The sequence below is a fragment of the Camelus dromedarius genome, chromosome 22, assembly GCF_036321535.1.
Source record: "Camelus dromedarius isolate mCamDro1 chromosome 22, mCamDro1.pat, whole genome shotgun sequence".
Taxonomy (NCBI): domain Eukaryota; kingdom Metazoa; phylum Chordata; class Mammalia; order Artiodactyla; family Camelidae; genus Camelus; species Camelus dromedarius.
Window position 1 is genome coordinate 12,759,005 of NC_087457.1, and position 22,298 is coordinate 12,781,302.

A 22,298-nucleotide genomic window follows, 5' to 3' on the forward strand; every position below is an offset into this window, starting at 1 on the left:
CGGGCCACTCCCAATCTCCCCGTGCTGCTTGCAGGGCCGGCTGCCTGTGAAGTGGATGGCGCCCGAGGCATTGTTTGACCGGATTTACACCCACCAGAGTGATGTGTGAGTCTAAAATGAGCAATTGCCGGGGATATCCGGGGAGAGTTTCCAGTACAGGGAGTCCTGCATCCCATCGTGGAGAGAAAAAGAAAAAGGAAAAAAAAAAAATCGGATGTGTTCCATCACTTTGTTCCCTGAGGGTGAAAGGCCACTGTCCCCTGGCGTCCCCTGGGATGAACGACTTGTGTTGGGGGAGGGTGGATTCAGGTGCTGGTGCGGGAGAGGGGCAAGGACTCCGGGGTGGCCTAGCTCTGTGCCCATGACACCCAGAGGCCCTGCACCTGTCCACAGGTGGTCTTTTGGGGTGCTCCTATGGGAAATCTTCACTCTGGGCGGCTCCCCGTATCCTGGTGTACCTGTGGAGGAGCTTTTCAAGCTGCTGAAAGAGGGTCATCGTATGGACAAGCCCAGTAACTGCACCAATGAGCTGTAAGCGTGAGGAGATGCCCGGAGTCCTGGGCTGGGCCCTGGGGGAGGGATGGGCTTGGCAGGGAGAGGAAGGAAGGGGTGCCAAGCCAGACACCCTCTCCAGACGGTCCCTCTGCCATAAGCCTGCTTTCGTCCTTCCTCCCTTGACCTCCCCGTCCTGTCCCAGGTACATGATGATGCGGGACTGTTGGCATGCAGTCCCCTCGCAAAGACCTACCTTCAAGCAGCTGGTGGAAGACCTGGACCGCATCGTGGCCTTGACCTCCAACCAGGTGAGGCTGCCCTTCCCAGGTCTTCAGTCACCACCAGCCGGGTCCTCTCTGAATTAATCCTGCTGCCGAGAGGAGAGCGCGGGGCCAGCGTCCTTCTGTCTCCTTCCGCAGGAGTATCTGGACCTGTCGATGCCCCTGGACCAATACTCCCCCAGCTTCCCTGACACCCGCAGCTCCACCTGCTCCTCCGGAGAGGATTCCGTCTTCTCTCATGAGCCCTTGCCCGAGGAGCCCTGCCTGCCCCGACACCCGGCCCAGCTTGCCAATGGCGGACTCAAACGGCGCTGACTAGCCCCCCAGCACCCCTGTCCGGACTCCATCCTCAGCTGCGGCCCTGCCCCCACTCCTGCTGGACTCACTGCCTCCCCTCTGCCCCTTCCTGCTGGCAGGAGCCAGCTGCCCACCTGAGGCCTTCACCCCTGAGCTCCCCTGTCGCCCCCTCCTCCTCTCAGCCTGCTGGTGACACAGAGGAGCAGGGAAGCAGGTACTCGCTGAAGGCCACTTCGTTGCCTCCCAGATGTGGGACCAAGGCCCCTGCCCACTGCCTGGAGGGTCGGGAAGTGGAAGATGAGCAGCACACGAGCGAGAGACCACCGAGCTTTCCTGTGTTGGTTTTGTCTGCTCCACCGTGGCCCCGATGCCGGTGTTCTGGTGGCGGGTGCCTGGTCCTCCGGCTACAGTGGTAGTTGGGGGTGGGGTGTGGGGAGGGGTGGGAATCGGCGCTCAGGCCTCGGTTGAAGGCGACCTCTGCCCCAGATGGACGGTGCCAGTGGCTTATTAATTCCAATACTAATTTGCTTTGCTGACCAAATACCTGGTACCAGAGGATGGGGACGCAGAGGCTGGGAGCAGTGTTGTGGCCCTGGGGCCCAGCCCCAACCCGGGGGCTCTGTACATAGCTATGAAGAAAACACAAAGTGTATAAATCTGAGTATATATTTACATGTCTTTTTAAAAGGGTCATTACCAGAGGTTTACCCATTGGGTAAGATGCTCCTGGCGGCTGGGAGACATCCGTTGCTATATATGAAAAACAAAGAAAAAAGCAAAAAAAAAAAAAAAAAAAGGAAAATGTTTTTAAAAAGGTCATATATTTTTTGCTACTTTTGCTGTTTTATTTTTTTAAATTATGTTCTAAACCTATTTTCAGTTTAGGTCCCTCAATAAAAACTGCTGCTGCTTCATTGCTCTGCGGGCTGTGTGACGCGGAAGGGAACGTCAGCTGGGAAGGAGCCAGGCTGACAGGCTTGGGTGGGGGCTGTCTGTCCGGAGGGCGCAGCTTGCTGCCTGGGTCCCCTCCTCCTGTTCCTCCCCTTAGGTCCTGCCCCCAGGCCTCCGGACAAGCCTCCTACCTTTCTGATGCTCTTGGAAAGGCAGGGACAGAAGGTGGGTGCAGGATGGGCAGGAAGCGGAGGTCCAGGGCCAGGTCCCGAAGTCTCCCACGACTGACCATTTCCTGGGGGAAATGGTGAGGCCAGGTGGGGGCTGAGCCAGGCTCAGTTGAGCCCAGGGGTAGAGAGACTGTGATGAAGCAGAGAGCTAAGGATGGTTTGACAAGAGTCTGCAGACACTCCAGCCCAGCCCAGAGCTGCCCCTCTGTGTGGGCGTGGGTGTGGTTCTGTTGAGCACGCACTTGTCACCTGAGACTAGCTTTACCTCCAGGCCCCCTGCTTCAGGTTTCTCATTTCCCAGACTTTCCTGTGTTCATGCTCCTCCCCGTCCCATTCTGCCTGTATTCGAGTGATCAGACCACATGTGTTGGGCCTGTAGTTCTTTCTGTACAGACCCCATCCCTCAGGAAAGGGTAGAAATTCTCTTAACGTTGGTGTTTTGGCTGCTTGGAAATTTTCTTCCCCTGCCACCTCCTGGCCCATCACTGCCCTCGCGAGGTGGGTCCTGGCTCCTCGGAACCTTAGCGCTCAGCCTGCTAGTCAGCGGCCTCTGCATCTCGAGCTTGCTCTTTGCTGAACCCCTTCTGAGTGCAAAAGAAAAATCCTTTCCTTTTTTCTAGAGGGAGAACAGGATTGCTCTTGAACTTTTCTTTCTGAGCTAGCTATTTCTTGGCAGCTGCCGTGTTGGCCACTGTTGTAAAAGTTCTCTCTTCTCCTATGTCTCTCTGTAAATATGCAACTGTCAACATAGTGTGATTCATGTTTATGTTTAAAGAAGGCATTAAGTTGGTGAACAGAGCCAGAAATGAATTTTAGCTCTTAAAACCATTTGCTTGAGACCTGAGAGTGGTGTCTTTCCTTGTAAAACAGTGATGGTAATTTCTGCTTTGGCCCTCCCCGGAAGCCATGTTGCATGAATGGATGGAGGATCTGTTAAAAAGGGCTTCGTGTGCCTTCAGGAGAGGTGCTGGGGAATCTAAGGTACTGTTATCGTAACAGTGATGTCCTTGCTGTTACTACTCTAATCACCCACAAATTTCCCAAGAGACCGAGCTGGCTGTCAAATAAAAGATAGTGAAATTGACCTGAGAGAAAATGAAATGGCCATTTTACTTAGATGACCAGATTGGGTCTCCTGAGGAAAGGAATCCAGTTCATCTAATGAAGATGTCGTGCTGTCAGGGCACTGAATCTGTCTGGTTTCCTGAGGGTTAAATACGAGGGCCTGGGATCACGCTGAGTTAATCAATACTGCCTTCCTGCCCTTTCTAATTGCCATAGGCTGGGCGTCTTCAGTCCCCAGGCACCACTAATGTACTATATCGACCCCAGGTAAGTAAGATTGAACCTCAGATGAAGAAATCGATCTCAATGACAATGAAGTCGCTGTGTTTATCAGCCACCACTGGGAGGAGCCAGCAGGCCAGACTCTCAGTCAAGGTTAGGTCATATGCCAATCTGCTTTAAGGTTCCCTTAGTCCGATCTTACCTCCAGGTGTGCACAAGTGGTGACTGGGAGACGTTTAGCCTCAGTTTTAACATCACAGGACATTGATTCGATATCACCAGAGTGACTTGTAACGGTTGAGATACAGAATTAGACCAAGTGCAGGTCCGTATGTGTCCAGCGCCACCAACGCCTTTCTGTTGTAGTAGAACTCCTCTCAGTGTGTGCAACACAGGCCAAGCCTGACATCACCACTGAGGTGGGGTTGTAGAAAATGCCTAAAATTGTACTCAGTGAGACTATTAGCAGCTGGTACAGGCACCTGCATCTGCAGGGAAGGGTGGAGAGTGGGAGAGCACCTCTCTAGCCCCTCCGCGGATGAGAGCCAGGGAGAGGGAGGTCAGCAGGAGCCCGGGTGTTCAGCACTTAGCAGTATCTAGGGCCACGTATGCTGTGCTGCCTCCCACATGTCTGTATTGTTGCTCAGAACCGACACATTGGCTGCACACACCAACTAGAGATTTACTTGTTACTCCAGGAGGGCTGGGATCGGTCAAGTGTGGTCTTGAGCTGATTGTGCACATCGCTTCCCACCTCTGGGATGCTCAGTGTCCTCCCGTTGGGAGCTTGAAATCAGCCATGTGGGCATCACTTACATCCCTGGAATCTGCAGATGCTATAAATCAGGGCTCCCCGCAGCCATGCCCCGCCAGGGTGGGTTGTTGATCATTTATTTACCAGAACACTGCTAGTCGGGTTCAGCACGGGGCTGGGTCTGACGATCATGGAACCCGACAGCTAAGTGCTCTACATGAGACCAAAGAAGCAACCTTGACGTCTCTGAGCCACTCGCAGAAGAATGGGAAGAGAGGTGCATCGGGTATCCTAGATGCCTGTTTATGAAGCAAAAACGGGCAAAGTCCAACTGACAGCACGTTGACCGGGAGCCCTTGGACCTAACCAGTCCCACGCTGCTCACGGGCGAAGCCAGAGACGTGGAGGACAGCCCAGCAGCGCCTATGAATCATCCAGCCCATGAACAGCTAATCCTTTCCTTACTTGAAATGTGAACTAATGAAAAGAAACACCCATCATTTTGAAAACAGGAACGCTGCCTGTGAATCACCTTGCGAGGCCAACGGCCAGCTCCACAGAACGCCACCCGTCAGAACTTGTCACCCTCCAGGAACTGGAGTCCCCAGCAGGATGTGGTGAGGCTTGTCCTCTGGTGGAGGGGAGGTTTAGGCAGCGCCCTAAAATGCACTTCCTTGCTGCCAAGTGCTGACGACACTCCTCGTTTAGATGATCACAGACGGGGAGGTTTGCGTTTGACTCGATTCCCTGGCCTCCCGTCTGACTGATGGCAATTTCACAGCAAGTAAAGAAATCTAATTTCATCACCCACAGCTGAAATACCTCTTCCCATCTAAACACCCCGCAAGGGAAGAGAGCTGTTGCTCAGCTGCGTGGTGATCTATTTATTAGGTTTTTTTCAGTATTGATAGCACGGAAGACACCCAACAGAAAATACCTGAACGTAATACTTGTTACTGGGTAGTGGAGGGGTTACATCTGACTCTAACCAGCCCGATGACTAACAAAGAGTCTTGTTTGTGAGAGACAAACAGACAAGGAAAAACACACACCCAGCACAGACAAATGGTTAAGTCTTAAACCCTTAATTACGTTTCCTAGCAAGATGGAGGCTGATGGAAGCCACGTGAGCTAGAGCAGTGGCAGCTCCCAGGCTCCCACAGGCTGGGAACCTGCAGGCCCGGGAGGGGATGTCTTGGAGCAGCCAAGCAGCAGCCGAGTCTTTGTGACTGCCAGTCTGTTTGGCGCCCCACTTTCTTCAAGAAGCTTTTTCTTCTTTATATCCAAGAAGGCCTGACCGCGGAGTTCTATCCATCCCATCTCACAAGCTGCTTTGTTTCCAGGGCACTGTCCCTGCTGATGTGTCACTGAAAAGGCCGGTCAGGTGCTCTCACAGTCACTGGCTTTTGAAGTTTCCAAGTCCTCTCTGGGGTCACCAAGCTGATTCCATTCTGCAAAAAACTTCCTCCCTTGAAGGACATGCAGCTGTTCAAAAAGAACATGGCGAGTGGGCTTCACCCAAGGGCCAGTGGGATGACCTGATGCTACAGAGCAAATGGACTTCGTGATGATCGTTTTCCAAGTGGTCTGAGCTTGGGCTCACTGCTGACGTCATCTGAATGGTTGCGAGACCTCAGAAAGGCTGCCCCAAGGACTAAACAGCTGATCTTATGTCTCAGACCAGAGACAGCAGTCTTAGCTGGGACATCGGTCCTTTCTGGAGGCCACTGCTGAGGGCAGGAAGCTGGAGAGAGGGAGCTTCATCCTCCACTAGTCCTTAGGCTCCTTTTGAACTAGACTTGCTGCTCTAGGTTGTCTTTTGTGACTTGGCCTGGGGTGTCAAGACACAAAACATAAGGACTTTAGGCACTGGTCACCACAAGACCTACACAATTTGAGGGGAGTCTTTTTCCCCAAAATAATGACAGATCACAACATCAAGTCAGTTTATAATTTCCCTTGGTAATAAAAATAAAGACATGCAAACAAGGCCCCTGGATTAAAGATCTGGGTGTTCTACTGGTTCTCTCTTTGGTCCTTGGGAGCCAGTTGAGGGCCCCCCAGATCAGCTCTCTCGTGACCCTCTACAGTTTACTGTGTCGTGCTTTCTGCTCTCACCCCAAATGGGAAAAGTGGGTAAATAAGTAATTTCTTATTTACATGCACTTCTAAGATTTAAATTGCTTCCCTGCTAGTATTTCCTGACATCTGAAGCCTGTGTGAAATACACACCATATGGGAACTATTTCCATCTGGTGTGAAAGAAAGTTAAGAATCTGCCTACATTGTAATTAGCTTCTAGACTTAACATGTTTAGGTCGCATCCATGATTGTGTTTGTTGATTTTTTTTTTTGGCTTTTGGATAATTGAGGTTTTTTTTTTTTTAATGTAGTGGTTATAAGATGTCTAACGTTCAGCCTACAACTTCCTGTTAGGACAACAGGAAGAGCTGGAGCCCTGTTCTGCAACAGTTCTAAATTTGGATTCTTGCTGCCCTTAAAAATAACTAGAGGGAAAGGGTTTTCTTTTTTTTAGAAACTTACAGCTTCTTTAGCAGAGGTGATGGATCCTTTAGGTAATGAAATAGGCTTTGATGGTGGTGTGGGTGGTGATGTCACTGGTGGGAGTTGTATCAATTCTTCATCCTTAAACATCAGAACTGAGAGTTGGGTTACTGGCTTAAAACACAGTGTGTGTTGGAGCTACAGTCACTGCCATGACTACCAGGAACTTGAAACAACTACTTCATACCTAGCACAGGACTCAAGAGGCAAAATCTGGAAGCTGAATATATATAGCCAAATGTTGAACTTTCTTAGAAACAGATCAAACAGTACAATACAAATTCCTTCTGAAAGAACACCATTGTCTGGAAATTCAGCACCGTTAAGGGGGTTAAAAATAGAGAAGTTAACTTTCTGTTATTTTCACTTTTTAACCTAATTAATCAAGTGAAAAGTAATTGTCTAACCTTAGTTCCTTTCAGTTGAGGTGCTAACCCCACCATGTTCTCTTTAGATTCAGGGGAAGTGGGTGATCCTACAGGAATCTCCGTCTTCGTAGCCTAGAAAGAGAAATATTTTATATAAACTAAGCCTTTCTGAAGCTCATAAGCTCTTCTGCAGTAGTCAAAGCTGTCTAGCAAAGTTTGCTTTCCACTAAATCCCTGACTTCCTTTATGAATAACATATGAAGTATATGTCCCTGAAATAGAAACTTAGTGTAATTTATCCTGTGAGTTTTGAGCATCCTATAAATAAAAGTTGTACTCTAATTAGATTCTAATATTTAAGACAGGGAGTGGTGCTTTAGAATAGCTAGCTAACCTGTCTTCAGCAATTACGTTAATTAGATTTGAAAAGTAAATATATCATTGCTCTTTGGAAGTAATTTCTAAATGTACTTTGGAGGGAAAATATATCAAAAGTTATAGTATATTCAGTTTGACATCTCAGTTCTCTATAGAACCCGGCACACTACTCGTTCTCATTTTGTACATATGGAGAATAGAAGTTTAAAAACATGGATTTCAAAAACAAAAACAATGAAGTGCCTAGGAGCTTGTTCTTAATTCCTCGGTCTTTCTTAACCATTCCAGAAAGCAACATCTGGATCAAGAGTTTATGCCCCTCTAGAAGAATTCCGAAACTCAAATTTAGCTCCGAGGCATGGTGCTACTCCCAAGATTTCCTTGCTCCTGAGAGCCGTCTGAGGATGACAAATAGCCGGTCTGTCTCAGAGAGAGTAAGAACGCACACGCCCGTTAGGGCCTGGTCTGTGCTCCAGAATTGCTCCTCGTCTCCTAGAATCCTTTCTGGACAAAGCTCAAATCCTGAGTGGTCTCTGGAGGTGTGGAAAGGGAGAGCAAGATGGCCTTTCCTCAATGCATTTTTCACGCTGGACTTTATACCATTGTCGCTGGCTTCCCCCAGGACTCGCTTGCACAGCTAAGATTCAGAATGACTGTCCTCATTCCAGAGCACGTAGCTGACCCCACTCAGCCATGTGTGCAGCAACTTCTCTCATGGTCTCTCCCCTCTCACCCACTCAAGTCCTGAGACTTGAAGCCACAAAATAGGGACGTGAGAGGCCCTTTCTGACGGACCCAGAGCAAGATGCTCTAGTGCTTGGGCCAGTCCTGGGTCCTTCAGTAAAACACTGGGAGAAGAAAAACTGCTGAGTTAAAGGCAACACAAAATGATTAAGGAAATGAGGGTTAGGGAAGACCAAAAAATGTGTTTCCATTCTAGATTGGCCATTCACTGCTTAAACATTAAGAGGAATCTGGACAAATGAAATAGACATAAAAGAATGGGAACTGTTCAGTCTCAAAGGAGAAAGCAGTGATGGGGGAAAAAAGTCTGCTAATGAAGACTAGATAGTTAAGGAGAAAGAATAAACTGGACTCCTATTGGGAAGACTCCTAAATCAAGCTGGGGTTAAAGACAGTAACAGCCCAATAGCTAGAGGTCATTTGAGCGATTTTCACTTTTTTAAGGAATTTTTAAAAAGATTTTAAAGCCAGGTAGGCCAAGTTCCAAAAGATATGCCAAAAGAGACGCCTAACCCGACTGTAAAGAAACAAGACATTTGTGCCGAGGCCCCAGTCCAGATTCCCCACCGACCCAGGACTCACCTCCCCACTGAGTGGTATCTCAATCGGCTTTGGCTTCATGTCTATCAGGTAGAAGGTTCGGGACAGGAGCAAAAGAGAAGGAGGGACATTCTCCTTCAGGTGGAGGTCCTGCCACTGGAGAACAGGAGGGGGTGAAACATGACAATCACAGAACGTTAGTGCTGGGCCTGACCCACTGTCACGGGTTCCTCCCTGGCTTTACAGCCCCCAAGGCGCCCACCGGGTACCACGGGCTGGACCAGGCCAGGAACACTCATCTCCCGGGCGTGGGCCCTGCAGCCCCTCACCCCAGTGGGAGTGGGATCACAGATCACACTCGAGGGAGACGGAATGTTCAGTCAGACTCTCAAACCAATTGTGGATCCAAGTAAGTATCTTCTCTTGGATACACAGTAGGTAATGTGTGTGAAAGGAGAATAAATCAGCTTCATTCATAACCAAAGAAATTAACATTAAAATGAGAATGAGATGTAGTTTTTCAAGTATCAAATTTGCCACATTTTAAAACATGTATATATATGTTTTATATATATATATAAATATATATATATTTAGATCAGTAATACATACAAGAGAGACAAAATTCAAAACATAAATAAAATGTAATCAGTGAAAATAAGCCTGCCTTCTACCCCTATTTTCTAGTTACCCTGTTTACCTCCCTAGAAGCAACCACCTTATACAACCTTCCAGAGGTGCACAGACAAATATGCATCTATACGTTTATCTCTATACCAAGGATGAGACAGACTGCTTCGTCCTTTGCTTTCTTTCACTGAAATGTCCTGGAAATTGATTCATACCACCAGATGTAGAGCTGCCTTCTTTGTAAACATCTGTAAGGGATTGCACTATATAGAAATGCCATAATTTATTTGATTGATTCTACTAATGAACTTTTGGCAGTTTTCAGTCTTTTGCTGTGGTGCTGCAATGGATACATTGCAGATACATCATTTTGCACATATGCAGGAATATAGGATAAATTCCTAGAAGTGAAATTTCTAGGTCAAAGTAAATGCACTTTTAAACTGTGAAAGTTCCTGCCAAACCTCCACGGAGGGTTTTACCAGCAGTGCATGAGTGCCCCTTCCTCACATCCTCCCAAACACTGCGTCGTCAACCCTGACCTTTCCCAACCTAACAGCTGACTGTGGAATCTCATGGTTTTCATTTCTCTTTTTATGAAGTGAAGATGTTCTGTAAGTTTACTGTTAATAATACATAGTGCCGAGTATCACATGGTTGGATTGGTATTCTCACCCCCTTGAAGTGGGACCGTGAAATGATACATCCTTTCAAGAAAGCAGGTTGACAGTATGAAGTCACTTAATACTCTATGTTCAAGAAATAAATGATGTCTAAGTAACTACAATATATTCATCTTCCAACCAGCGTGGGTCTAGCATGGGAAGAAACAGCTACCTGACATGGTTTCAAAGTCACAGCAATGGCTCCTATCTCAATGATTTGTGTACACTTCACGGAGTTCTTTTTTATGGTTCTAGGAATGAGGATTTTAATAGGAGTTACTACTTCCTTTGAAGGCATTGACGATCTTAATTAAAATCCGTTATTTGAGGGAAAGTCTGTTATCTGAGGGGAAAATGTGTTACAAAGACGACACTCTACACTGGTTTGGGGCACTGATTGGGAAAGCAGCCCCAGGTGAGCCCCCAGCAAGGTTAAGACCCCCAGGTGGGTTTACGCAGATGCCAGCTCCTGTGTTAAGCTTTTGCTCAAGCCCTTACAATACCTGGAGGGGGCAAAATTCAAAGGTGGCCCCAAGACTTCCAGTCCCTGGTGTATCTACACTTCGTCCCAGTTCCTCACTGAACACTAGTCGAAGTGCTGCCATGTAGGGATTCTGTAGATATAATCAAAGTCCCAAGTCAGCTGACCTTAAAATCGGAAGATTATCAGGTAGGGCTTGCCTAATCACGTGAGACCTTTACATCCGGACCTGGAGGTCATGCGAAAAGCTCACTTGCTGGCTTTGCAGATGGAGGGGTCTCCAGGGCTGAGAGTAGCAGGGGGCTGGGAGCCAGTGAGGAAACAGGGACCTCCCTCCCACAGCTGCGAGGAACTAAATTCAGCCAACAAACTGGAGGAGCTTGGCAGCAGAGTCTCCCTGACGGCCTCCAGAAAGAAAAACACCCTGCGCTTCTGACCTGCTGGACCCTGAGCCGGTCAATGGATGTTGCTTTGAGCCACTGCGGTGGTTTGCCAGCAGCAATAGGAAACTAACAGACATCCAGCTTCCTCAGCTTCTCGCTGCCCAGCTCCAGAAGGCAAATTAGGTAAGACGGTTCGCTGGCAAAGCAGAAACCACAGAGCGAGGTCTGCAAAGGGGAGGGGAGAGGGTGCCGGCGAAGGGGCCCCGGGGAAGCTGCTACTTGCCTCTGTGAGCTGTTGTCTCAGTTGCTCCTCAGTGAGACCCAGCGACCTCATTCCTCGGGCCCTGCAGGCGGCTTGCAGTTCTGACACACTCAGAACACTCACCCCTTCCTTGGCAATTATCTGAAGGACACGTAAGGAATGGCACTGGGTCTTTGGGTTCCAGTTTTACCTAATCCCTAAATCCCAGCAAACCAGGGGACACGCAGACTATGACGCTTTCACGCTTTGCGCCCTGCACTGACTGCTGCAAAGACAAGGAGCTTAAATAAAACAAGGTGACTTAGGGAGGTGCAGCGGTTGAGATGGAGTCCTGCCCACAGGTGTTACTAACATCAGAGATATTTACAGAACTCCTCCTCAAGTCTGTCACCAGAGTCATTCCTTCCCCTCTTGACACGCTCTTCGCCTGGCTGTGACATCGCTACTCCTCTTCCCTTTCATAGCAGCGTTGAGACTTGTTAGAAAAATACTCCATTTGAAAAGCTTTCAGTATACCATTTGTTGCACGTTTCAGGAGTGTTCGTCCCCCAACCCCACCACCAACCCAGGAACCGCCCTAACTCTCTGGTTTGCAAACTCCCTCAATAAATAACTTAACATGCTTGCTGCCTGGTATGACCCCAAACAATGGTACTTCTGGGACCAGTACTGTTTGTTCCAAAGTTCTGAGAGCAACAGCCGAAATCCAAATGGGGTGGATGGGATCATGCCTTCTCAGTTCTGGGAATCCTGCTCCCTCAGGCGGAAGGCTTTTAAAGCAGCTGATTCAGATTCAAAAAACATCCTTTCCACTTTTTAAGGACTCTAATTAGTAACTATGGTCCAAATGGTACCCTTGTTCCAGAAGGTGTTGAGGCTCTGCCTTCACCCCTGAGTTATTCTTTGCCACCCCTTCTCATCAGGCCGACTGGCCCAGCTCTGCAGGAGGGAAGCAGAGATGGCGGGGGCAGAGCACTATCCTTGGCAGTGGAATCTACTATTCTCAGGGGTCTGCTTTTCTTCTGCTCCTTCCCAGCAGGTCCTAGCTGCTCGATTAGCCCCAGCTAAGACATCCAAATTACTAACTGCTTGCAACGGCCTCCTCAAGAATGTGGGTCCAAGCAAAACAGACAGCTCCTGAAAGGAGTAATCGAGGTTCAGGTTGTCAGGGTTGTTTAAACCACTCATTTTACCAGAACCAGTCCATGAGCAGACCTCCCAGGAGACACTGCACTCCATCACAAAGCCACCCTAAGACAGCCCCCAACGCCTTGCTGATTCCTTACACCTCGAGTTAAGTTCTTACTTCATCATCTGCTTTTATTGACTTCAGTCTCATCAGGAGTTGAAAGCGGAGCAGATTGTTGGTTCCAAAGGACTGTAGTTCTAGCAGTTTGCAAAGGGCGACCAGCTGAGGCCGGTCGAGGTGCTCCAAGGTCAGCTGATCCTCAAAGAGTTTGGAAAAGCGGACTATCTCCTTCGTGCTGGGCCTGTGGCCCGTCTGGACCTAGGCAGTGGGACAAAGAGGCTAATTAAAATTGATTCCTACTCAACTGAATCTTCCCTGTAGACTATTTGAAAGGTACACCAAAGCATTTACGGATTCTATTTTATGTCTGAAACTGGGCCCTCTGATCAAAGAGGAATAAAAAAAAATCTGTCTGAAGTCAGACTAGATCAACGGAAACATCAGAAGTCGTTCAAAAGTTTGAACTCTCATTCTCTTCTTTCCAAGAAGTTATCAACATCTTCAACACATTGATGGATTTAAGATAGGTCTTTCTGCAAACTTCCATAAATGTTTGCAATATTGTATCTCTGTAACTTAGATATTTGCAAATTCAGAGCTTCTGAACAATTTGGAAGCTCCGTGGTGACATGAAGTTGTCTGGGTTTATGTAGAAGACAGACACCTGTTTGACGTAGGATGAGAACTGGGTAGAGGCATCCCCCAGCTTGGCCCTGTTCCTCCTCGCCATTTCTGTGATCGTTTCTTGGAGGAATTTTGCCATTTCCAACTTTGCAGCCATTTTCTTTTTCTGTTTTTCTTCCTTAATAATAGAAGAGAAAAAGGTTAATCAAAGTGAATCAACCCTACATGATTACAACTCAGTAGAGATGAGAGAAAAATAACTCTGGCTTTGCTGTTCAACCCTATTTTGAGTATTAATATTATTTTCAGACCTAACTGAATGGGTTTCGAGAATCACAGCAAATAAAAAGTAGCCTCGATGTGCAACTTGTCTCCTTAATCTTACCACTTATTTCTCAGTAATACAATGACCATAAATATTTGATAGATCCCAAATGTCCTCTCAAGAGGAGCCTTTGCCACTATTTCGAATAAGACACACACTGTCTCTTAACCTGGTACAAACCATGCAGGCTGCTGGCCAAGCCAACCGTTGGTCTGAGTGGCCCCAGATTTTGCTTGGGCCATAGACAAAGAAAATGAAGCTAAAGTAGCTTCCAGTTTAAGGAGAAAACAGGCACAATTAATTACAAGACAATGAGTTAAGGCTAAAACAGATTTGAACAAAGCACTACACAAAGAGAATTAAATGTACACTCTTAAGACACTGTGTTGACCAGTATTTCTAAATCCTCATTCGTTATCAGAGATGCAGTGTGTGTTGTAGCATTTTCAAAATAACTATGATCAAGACTCAGGGTGGGTGGAGAGGAACAGGAAGACATATATGTATGTGTATATATATATATATATATATATATATATATATATATATATATATATATATATATATATATATATATATATATATATTTTCCCATTAGAGATTCTAATGACCAGCCAATCATAGCAATCATTGATTTTCTAGAGAGCTCTTAGAAGAATCAGCCAGAAAAGTCACACAATGGCAATACCATCATTAAAACCCATTTAGCCATCCATTTCATTCATCTATATCCAACCATCCATTTATTTATTGAGTCTCTACCGCGTGTGAGGTGCTCGGGATAAAATGAGCAAAGACAGATAAGAATTCCTGCCTTCATGGAGCTTCTAGTCCAATGGGAGGGACAAACTTTAGTGACTAATGTCAATCCAGTAATTCCACAAATTACTGTAAAATATACCAGATAATTACCAGGAGAGAGAGGGCGTGTTCTGTGCTGGTGGAAATAGGCAGCTAGCACACTCACGCTCACTCTCACGCGCTCTTCCTCTTTCATGGAACAAAGGAAAGGAGAAAGTGTTTTCTAGGACTGTGGCCACGAGGTGCCTATTTGTATGTTCGGGGAATGAACAGCATTGAGGAAAGAAGACTATTTAGATAAATCAATCTCTCTAGTCCCCCATCTTCCCACGTACACTAACGCATTCCTTGGAATCCTATGGTATTAATTCTAGAACCTCACTACTTTAAATGTAAGTAAAATAAACTGCTGCCAGACAGTAAAATATTGCCATCTGATTCTGCATCTTAAATCTAATTCAAATCTACCTTCCAGGTAATTCCTGATGCAACTTTTATCACTGAGGCTTCATCATCTCTCTCATGTCACTACAGAAACATTCTAGCTGATTTTCCTCTCTTGGCCCTGCCCTCCTTAATCCTTCCTGCTAGCAAATTATTTTTTGAAAATGCAGCTCTAATCATAATTGATTAGATTATTTAGGTTAATTTAAAATACAGATCAGCCACTTTTTTCTCACTCCCTGCTTAAATTCACCTTCCCTCATTCACCAGTGTCAAAGGTAAAGTCTAAATTCCTTAGAGGGGTGGATGCTTTCCAACCTGACCCAGCACATGACGTTTGTCTCATCTTCTCCCATTGGTCACCTTGTACCCCCTGCTCCAACTACAGAGAACCAGTCAGTGGTCTCTGAGATGTCATATTCTTCCACACTGTTAAGCCATCTTAAGTGCTCATTCTTCCTACCCAGCATGCCTTTCAAACACTGTGGTAAAAATCTACTCTCTTTAAGTCTTGGTTCCATGGTCACCTCTTCTGTGAAACATTTCCCGGTCTGATTGAAAAGTTGCCCTCATGGCCTCATAGTGTTGCATCTGTGGCTTCATCCATCTGCCCAGAAGAGTGGCACAGATAGAGAGCATGAAGCGGCTGCCTCTATGGTCTAGCCCTTCACCTTTCCAGTGACTGACACAGGGGGACACCCTCTTCTCAAGGACCACTCATAAAGGGTCTGGCTGGCTGGATAAATCATGCCTACCATTCAACTAGTCATTGTAGTAACAGCTGATTTTTGTTTTATTTTTTAGTGGTTGAAAAGCTAAAATAGTTTTTTCAACAAACGATGTTAGGAAAATTGGATACCCACGGGCAAAAAAAAAAAAAAAAAAAACTTGACACTAATGTTATACCTGTCACCAAAGTTAACTCAAAATAGATCACAGACTGAAATGTTAAACTCAAAAATCTAAAACTCCTAGGAGAAAATGTAGGAGAAAGTATAGACGATTTTGGGTTCAGGATACAACACCAAAAGCACGATCCAAGGGGAAAAAAAAATGATAAGTTGTACTTCATTAAAATTAAAACCATTTGCTCCATAAAAAGAGACACAGTAAAAACTGGCAGAAAAGATCTGCAAAAGAAATATCTGGTAAAAAAACTTGTATCCAAAACATGTGTAGAACTCTTAACAGGCAGCAATAAGAAAACACCCCAAATAAAAAGTGGGCAAAAGATTTGAACAGACACCTGCCCAGAGAAGACACACAGATGACCAATAAGCATGTGAAAAGATACTCAATGTCCTTTGTCATCAGAAAAGTGCAGATTAAAATAACAATTAGGTACCACTATGTGCCAATCAGAACAGCTAGTAGTCAAAGCGCTGACAGCACTAAATGCTGATGAAGATGAAGAGCTACAGGAACTCCCATTCATGGCCGGTGGGAATGCAAAGTGGTACCACTACTTTGGAAGGCAGTTTAGCTATTTCTTACAAAACTAACCAGTCTTACCATATAATCTAGCAACTACTCTCCCGGGTAGCCACCCAAATGAGCTGAAAGCGTATGTCCACACAAAACCCTGCACACAAATATCTACAGCAGTTTTGTGGATAATTGCCAAAAATTGGAAGCAACCAAGATGTCCTCTGATAGGTGAATGGATAAACAACTGTGGTACATCCATCAATGGAGTCATGAGAAGACATGGCAGAACCTTCAACGCATCTTGCTAAGTGAAAGGGGCCAGTCTGAAAAGCCTACACACTGTATGATTCCAAATCCACGACATTTTGGAAAAGGCAGAACTATAGAGTAGAAAGATCACTGATCACTACAGTTTGGGGGAGGAAGTGGAGCACTTGGGGATTTTTAGGGCAGGGAAACTATTCTGTGTGATACTGCGACAGTGGATACATGACATTATGTATTTTTCAAAACCCACAGAACTGTACAACACAAAGAGTGAACCCTAATGTAAAGTATAAGATTTAATTAATACTAATGTACAGATATTGGTTCTTTAATTGTAACAAATGTACCATCCAAATGCAAGATGTTAATAATAGGGGAAATGGTGGGGGAGGGAGTTATCTGGGGACCCTCTGTACTTTCTGCTCAATTTTTCTGTAAATCTAGAAACTGCTCTAAAAAATAAAGTCTGTTAATTTTTACTCATAGACATAGAAGACAAACCATGGTTACCAAAGAGGAAAGTCATGGGGGAGGAATAATTTACGAGCCTGCCAATTAGCAGATACTCACTACTATATATAAAATAGATAAACAACAAGGACCTACTGTATAGCACAGGGAACTATGTTCAGTTTTTTGTAATATAATGGAAGAAAATATGAAATTATATGTATGTGTGTGTATATATATAACTGAATCATTTTGCTGTATACCTGAAACTAACATTGTAAATCAACTAAGTTTCAGTTAAAAAAATTTTTAAGTCTATTCATTTTTTAAAAAGCTAAAAAAATCCTACATACCTTTTTGGATTCCCTTTCAAAAGTTGATGGCAACATCTCTGGGAAGAGTTTCAGAAACACTGGTAATAAGAATTCCATGAAGGGGACAATGATGAACACCATAAATGGAACCAGGCGGAAGAAATCAGCACATGTTCTCAACAGCTAAAGAATTAAATGCATATGCAATATTCATTATTTTAGGACATGCCCAAAACAAAACAGACCAAAAAAAAAAAAAAAAAAAAAGTCTGCCTTGGTTCTTAAAGTGTTAAAAACCCAAGACAGATTTTCTGCAGCTGTTTATAAAATGGAAAGGCCAGATTTTCCTCTCTGAAGTAATATTTCTGGGATATCTTGAAGGAAATCTGTGACAACCAAAACATATTATTGGCATCTCTTAGCTTTCATCTATGTTAGGGGTCTGTAGTTTAATAATACGGTATCTGTTAAAATTGGTTTTTCAGGCAGTATGGTGATTCCTTAAAAAACTAAGAATAGAGTTATCATATGATCCAGCAATCCTACTTATGGGCATATATTTGGGGAAAACTCTAATTTGAAAGATATGCACCCCAGTGTTCATTTATAATAGCCAAGACATGGAAGCAACCTAAGTGTCCATAAACAGATGACTGGATAAAGAAAATGTGGTGTACATACACAATGGACTACATACTACTCAAGTCGTAAAAAAGAATGACATAATACCATTTGCAGCAACGTGCTAGAGATTATCACATTAAGTAAAGTCAGACAGAGAAAGACAAATATCACATGATATCACTTGTATGTGGAGTCTAAAAAAAATGATACAAATGAACTTATTGACAAAACAGAAAGAGACTCTCAGACAGAAAACAAACTTATGGTTACCAAAGGGAAATTGGGGAGGGATAAATTAGGAGTTTGGAGTTAACAGATGCACACTACTATGTATGAAATAGATAAACAACAAGGTCCTAATGCACTTGACAGGGAACTACATTCAATATCTCATAATAGCCTATAATGAAAAAGAATATATATAACTGAATCATTATGCTGTACACCAGAAACTAACATAACACTGTAAATCAACTAAACAATAAAAAAAATAATTTGTCAAATATATTAACAGCAGTTTCTACTACGGATGCACAGATCAAAATTGAAGCCTCTCAACTCCGTGGAGAGATTAGAAAACACAATTATAACCATTCTATGGGCAAATGTACAAAAAATTTTAAAGAATCCTGCCCAAAGTTGTACAGCAAGTCAGCTGCAAACAAATAAGAAACTCTGGTTCTCACCATGACTTACTATTCCTACTCTGGGATTTGGAAGATGAATTTTAAGTTGAGTTCAAAACTTGGTTCCCAAATAGTTCATTTTAACTTTACATTTTCTTTCTCAAATATGACTCTTGCCTACCCTTCGTCTCTCTCGTCTGGTCAGCACCTGTCCATGCAACAGCCTCCAAACCATCCGGGCAGCAACCTTGGTGTCAATCCAAAGCAAATAGAATCCATTGCGATAATATTTAAGTTCATCCATAATTATTTGTCCGTAAGATCGCTTTTCCTCCTTAATCTTCTTGCCAGTGTCTTTTGTTGGCTGAGGGCTTGGCACCTGTGGCTTTTTTGCAGTTTGCTCCAGCTGACGTTTACCGGGGACCTCTTGTAGCCAGCGAGTAGATGTGTGCAGCTTCTGTGTAATTCTAGTTCGGAAGTGAAGTACCTTATTGCCTGACTGACTAGGGCAGGCGTACTTCATGCTTCCAAAGTTCTTCACATGTATTTTATTTGAACGGGAATCTGGCAAGTGGAGAAATGCAAATGATGGGGAGTAAGGAGAGCTGCTGGGATGGACAAAATGGCTAGGGAATCTGGAATAAAGAGCAACATCCTTTGAGTTGAGCACACACTCTTACAACATTAAAAATTAAAGAAATAGATAATTTATCTGGGAAAATACAACAATAGTTTTTAAGCCTGAGTTTTAAAAGCAGATATTGTTCATTAATGAATGAAATGTAACTTTTTAGCGGAGCTGAAGAGCAGTATGCTTTATGGGGGAATGGCATACTCCCTGGGAAATATGCATGTTAAGTCCTGAGAATAATCACGGTCCTGCAAGTTAGATATTCTGCAGCTATTCGTTTAAAAAGCAAACATTTTCCCACCAGGGGTTATATTTGAAAATTTTCTCTCTATTATCCTAAAATGGGTAGAACACCTGTGACTTCATCTACTATCCTGATGGCAGAAATATTGTTTGAATGAAACATTTCATGGTCCTCGTGGGGATTAATAATACTGCTATTAAGAATAATAATATCCAATCACATAATACTGCTTTGTCTTTGGGGTGCCCGGGACTCCTCCCAATGAGAGGGACTTATAGCTGAAATGCCCTTCTCCTAAGATTCCTAAAGAATGCGAGGAATAAGAATTAGAATCGGGCACCCCAGCCAGGGATCTCTCCATCTTAATTTTGCAACAACTCACAATCTTCAGCTAAACTGGCACTTCAGATTGTTTGAAAATAAAAATTAGACCCATCTAGGCAAAGGTTTCTGGCAAAGAGACTTATTTGGCAAAGAGATGGCTTTATTCCCATCCTTTCAGATGGTTTTTGAAGCGCGCCAGGATAAAGCACTTTTTGAATGGCCAAAAGGGAAAATGTACAATGTATCTGGCACATGGTAAGTTCTCAGTGGATATCCTTTGGGATAAATAAGTGACCCAGACCTGACGCGGCAGGTGTATGCCCTAGGACTGGCTTGCTTGCCAGCCATTTTTCTCCTCTTTACATCTAAGGGCCTCATGTAACATTCATCAGTTACAGAGGTGTCACTCCCAAACCATTCCGTCTTCTATCTTACCTGTAACACACTTCCACAAATTTACTCAGCCTGTGTTCTAAAGTGTATAGAAAATCTGGTGTTAAGTTTAAATACATTAAGATGTCAGCTGCCTAAAAACCAACATAGTTAAAACCAACAAAGCTTTAATTGTGTACTAAGCATATCCTTTTATAGAAATCTTTTCTATCTGGAAGAATCAAGTTCATATAATTATTGGAGGGAGGGGGAATTCTAAGACTTACCTTGCTCGAGCAATAGCTGACACTGAATTATAACTGTAGAAGGCCATTATTTATATTTGTCTCAACAAGTCAACATAGGACCTAGGTAGAAGGAGTAAGTAAATAATTCAGTACTTTCAAAACACATCAAGTGTACGAATATCAGGACTGAAGTGTTTTTAGCTATTACAAAGGTAGAAAATCTGCATATTCTATTCATGGTGTGAAATCTCCCTCAAGATCATTTCCAAAAGTCATGAATGATATTTTCTTAGCCCTGGATTTGAGAATGGTACTTTGAGATTTCAACAAATAAAAGGATCTCTATTGAAAAATTGTGCTCTACACTGGAATTTGACACAACATTGTAAAATGATTATAAACCAATAAAAAATGTTTAAAAAAATACATTATACGGTAAAAAAAAAAAGAATGAAAGGCTCTCTAATACAATGATATTCATGATGATGATGCGATCTTCACATCTTGATTTCTGGTCAATAGTACATCTACTTGAATGGTTGCCAAGTATTTAATGAGCTAATCAAGCCACTTATTTGTAGCCTAAGACCACAGGTAGGCAGTAAATATCCCGGGTTTGTTTTCAATGAGCTTTCTTCCCATCCTTGGCCAAGCTGCAACTTTAAAGATGGAAAGTACTCACTCATTTATGTAGCAGTGAAAATATACATGGTACCAACTGATAATTCAAGAGGAGGTAAACCGGGTTTCTGTGCTAATGATTCTCCAAAGAGCCCAAACTGAGCTTTAAACCTTTAAATAAGCTGTACCAAAATCTTTCTTCATCCTACAGCCGAGGGCGGCAAGAGCCTTAGGCCAACTCTGCAGCTGGGAAAGGAGTACCAGGGTCTGGCATGGACGGAAACCTCGGCCACGGAGATGACATTTTGAACAAGAATTCAAATAACACTTGGGAACGTCTGAGCCCAGACTAAGGGCGGATGATGGTCTCCTGCCGGAGGGAGACCGTACCCTACCGGGCAGTTAATCTGCTCTCCCGCCCGGGGCACTCGCAGCCCGGCCTGTGGGCAACCACTTCCCCGGGGGGCCGGGGCGGGGCCGGGCGGGGATCCCCGCCTGCGCTTTCGCACCCCCTCGCCGGCTCGCCCAGGGCCCAGGCTCCTTGGGTTACCTTGGCCTCGGGTTCTCGACGACACGGGGGCAAAGCGCGCCCTCGGCTTCCCCAGCCCGTGGCTTTTGTGCGCGTTGTGTGTTGGTGGACTGTGTTTGTTGTGGTGGGGTCTGGGCGGGCGGGGGGAGGTCTTTGTTTTTTGGAGCGGGGGTGATGCAGGCTCAGGGACCTCGAGTCTTGGCGATCCAGGTTTATGGAAGGAAGGCGAGGAGGAGCGGGGCGCAGGGTACAGAAGAGAAACGAGGAAGCGAAGCACGGAAGGAGGGGCGATGGAGGCTGAGCTTCAAAGTTGGGGGGCAGGCGCAGGCCCGAGGTCAAGGGCTGAGTAGAGTGCGGGGTGGGGACTGGAAGATGTCGGGAAATCTGGGTGCTGATGGGAGGAGCAGGATGCGGAGGGAGCAGGCTCCGGAGGAAAACAGGCAGGCGCGGTCGACCAAGTAACAGCCGGAGGACTTGGCCCGCCCACCCCTACCTCCTCCGGCCGGCTCCCCGGAACGGCTGCCTCAGTCCTCCAGTCCCTTCCCTATTCCCCTCCTCCCCCAGCTCCCCAGCTAGAAGGGCCCCAAGCCAAGTCTCTATGGCTCCACCTCTTTCCTCACCCATTACGTCACTCTGAGTGACGACACCACCTACCAATGAGCTCTCAGATTCTGGGGAGCCAGGGTGCCCTTCGCGGTGGCAGTCCAGGGACGGCGAGGTCTGGTTCCCATCCGTAAAATGACCTCCCTACTGGGTTTAGCTTAAGGAGTGTCTACACTGGGTGGGAGGTGGGGGAGGCTCAACACTGACGTTTTTCTGCCTATTCACTTTCTATAGGCTGTGGACTCACCCCCTCTGCCCCCCACCTCCAGAAAAAAACCTTCCTTGAAGGCTGGATTAAAGAAGCTCTTACTCTACCTACAGTG

General features: G+C 45.2%; 2 protein-coding genes across 11 annotated transcripts in view; one reads left to right on the plus strand and one right to left on the minus strand.

The window, feature by feature from the left end:
- The window catches only part of FGFR1 (fibroblast growth factor receptor 1), a 45,069-nt gene extending 43,082 nt beyond the window's left edge, over positions 1–1,987 (plus strand). For all 7 annotated transcript variants that reach the window (XM_031440082.2, XM_031440083.2, XM_031440084.2 and 4 more), the window contains 4 exons: positions 35–105; positions 394–531; positions 698–803; positions 915–1,987. In XM_031440082.2, coding sequence (XP_031295942.1) covers positions 35–105; positions 394–531; positions 698–803; positions 915–1,091 — 492 coding nt within the window. In that variant the 3' untranslated portion in view covers positions 1,092–1,987. The remainder of the gene's footprint in view (positions 1–34; positions 106–393; positions 532–697; positions 804–914) is intronic.
- Positions 1,988–5,048: 3,061 nt separating this feature from the next.
- LETM2 (leucine zipper and EF-hand containing transmembrane protein 2) lies at positions 5,049–21,935 on the minus strand. Of its 4 annotated transcripts, none has more exons than XM_031440092.2 (11): positions 21,866–21,935; positions 20,262–20,342; positions 18,585–19,038; positions 17,193–17,336; positions 13,165–13,302; positions 12,558–12,758; positions 11,273–11,392; positions 8,873–8,986; positions 7,208–7,300; positions 6,780–6,881; positions 5,049–6,066 (listed from the first exon to the last, which is right to left on the minus strand). In XM_031440092.2, exons 2-11 carry the CDS (start codon positions 20,306–20,308, stop codon positions 6,043–6,045), a joined length of 1,437 nt encoding a protein of 478 aa, XP_031295952.1. In that variant the 5' UTR covers positions 20,309–20,342; positions 21,866–21,935; the 3' UTR covers positions 5,049–6,042. The 4 variants fall into 4 exon arrangements, with proteins under 4 accessions (XP_031295952.1, XP_031295951.1, XP_064333519.1 ...); XM_031440091.2 differs by having other exon boundaries at positions 21,394–21,911; XM_064477449.1 differs by lacking the exon at positions 21,866–21,935 and having other exon boundaries at positions 18,585–18,967.
- Positions 21,936–22,298: the final 363 nt, after the last annotated feature.

Bases quoted from the DNA above. Each gene is read 5' to 3' on its own strand.
- LETM2 (XM_031440092.2), bottom strand. From the start codon at position 20,308: ATGGCCTTCTACAGTTATAATTCAGTGTCAGCTATTGCTCGAGCAAG. The intron at 11,393-12,557 runs GTAAGAACTTAA...CGTGTCCTTCAG, and splicing joins CAATAAAAGCAGATGATGAA to ATAATTGCCAAGGAAGGGGT. The intron at 7,301-8,872 runs GTGAGTCCTGGG...TTCTCTTTCTAG, and splicing joins AGATACCACTCAGTGGGGAG to GCTACGAAGACGGAGATTCC.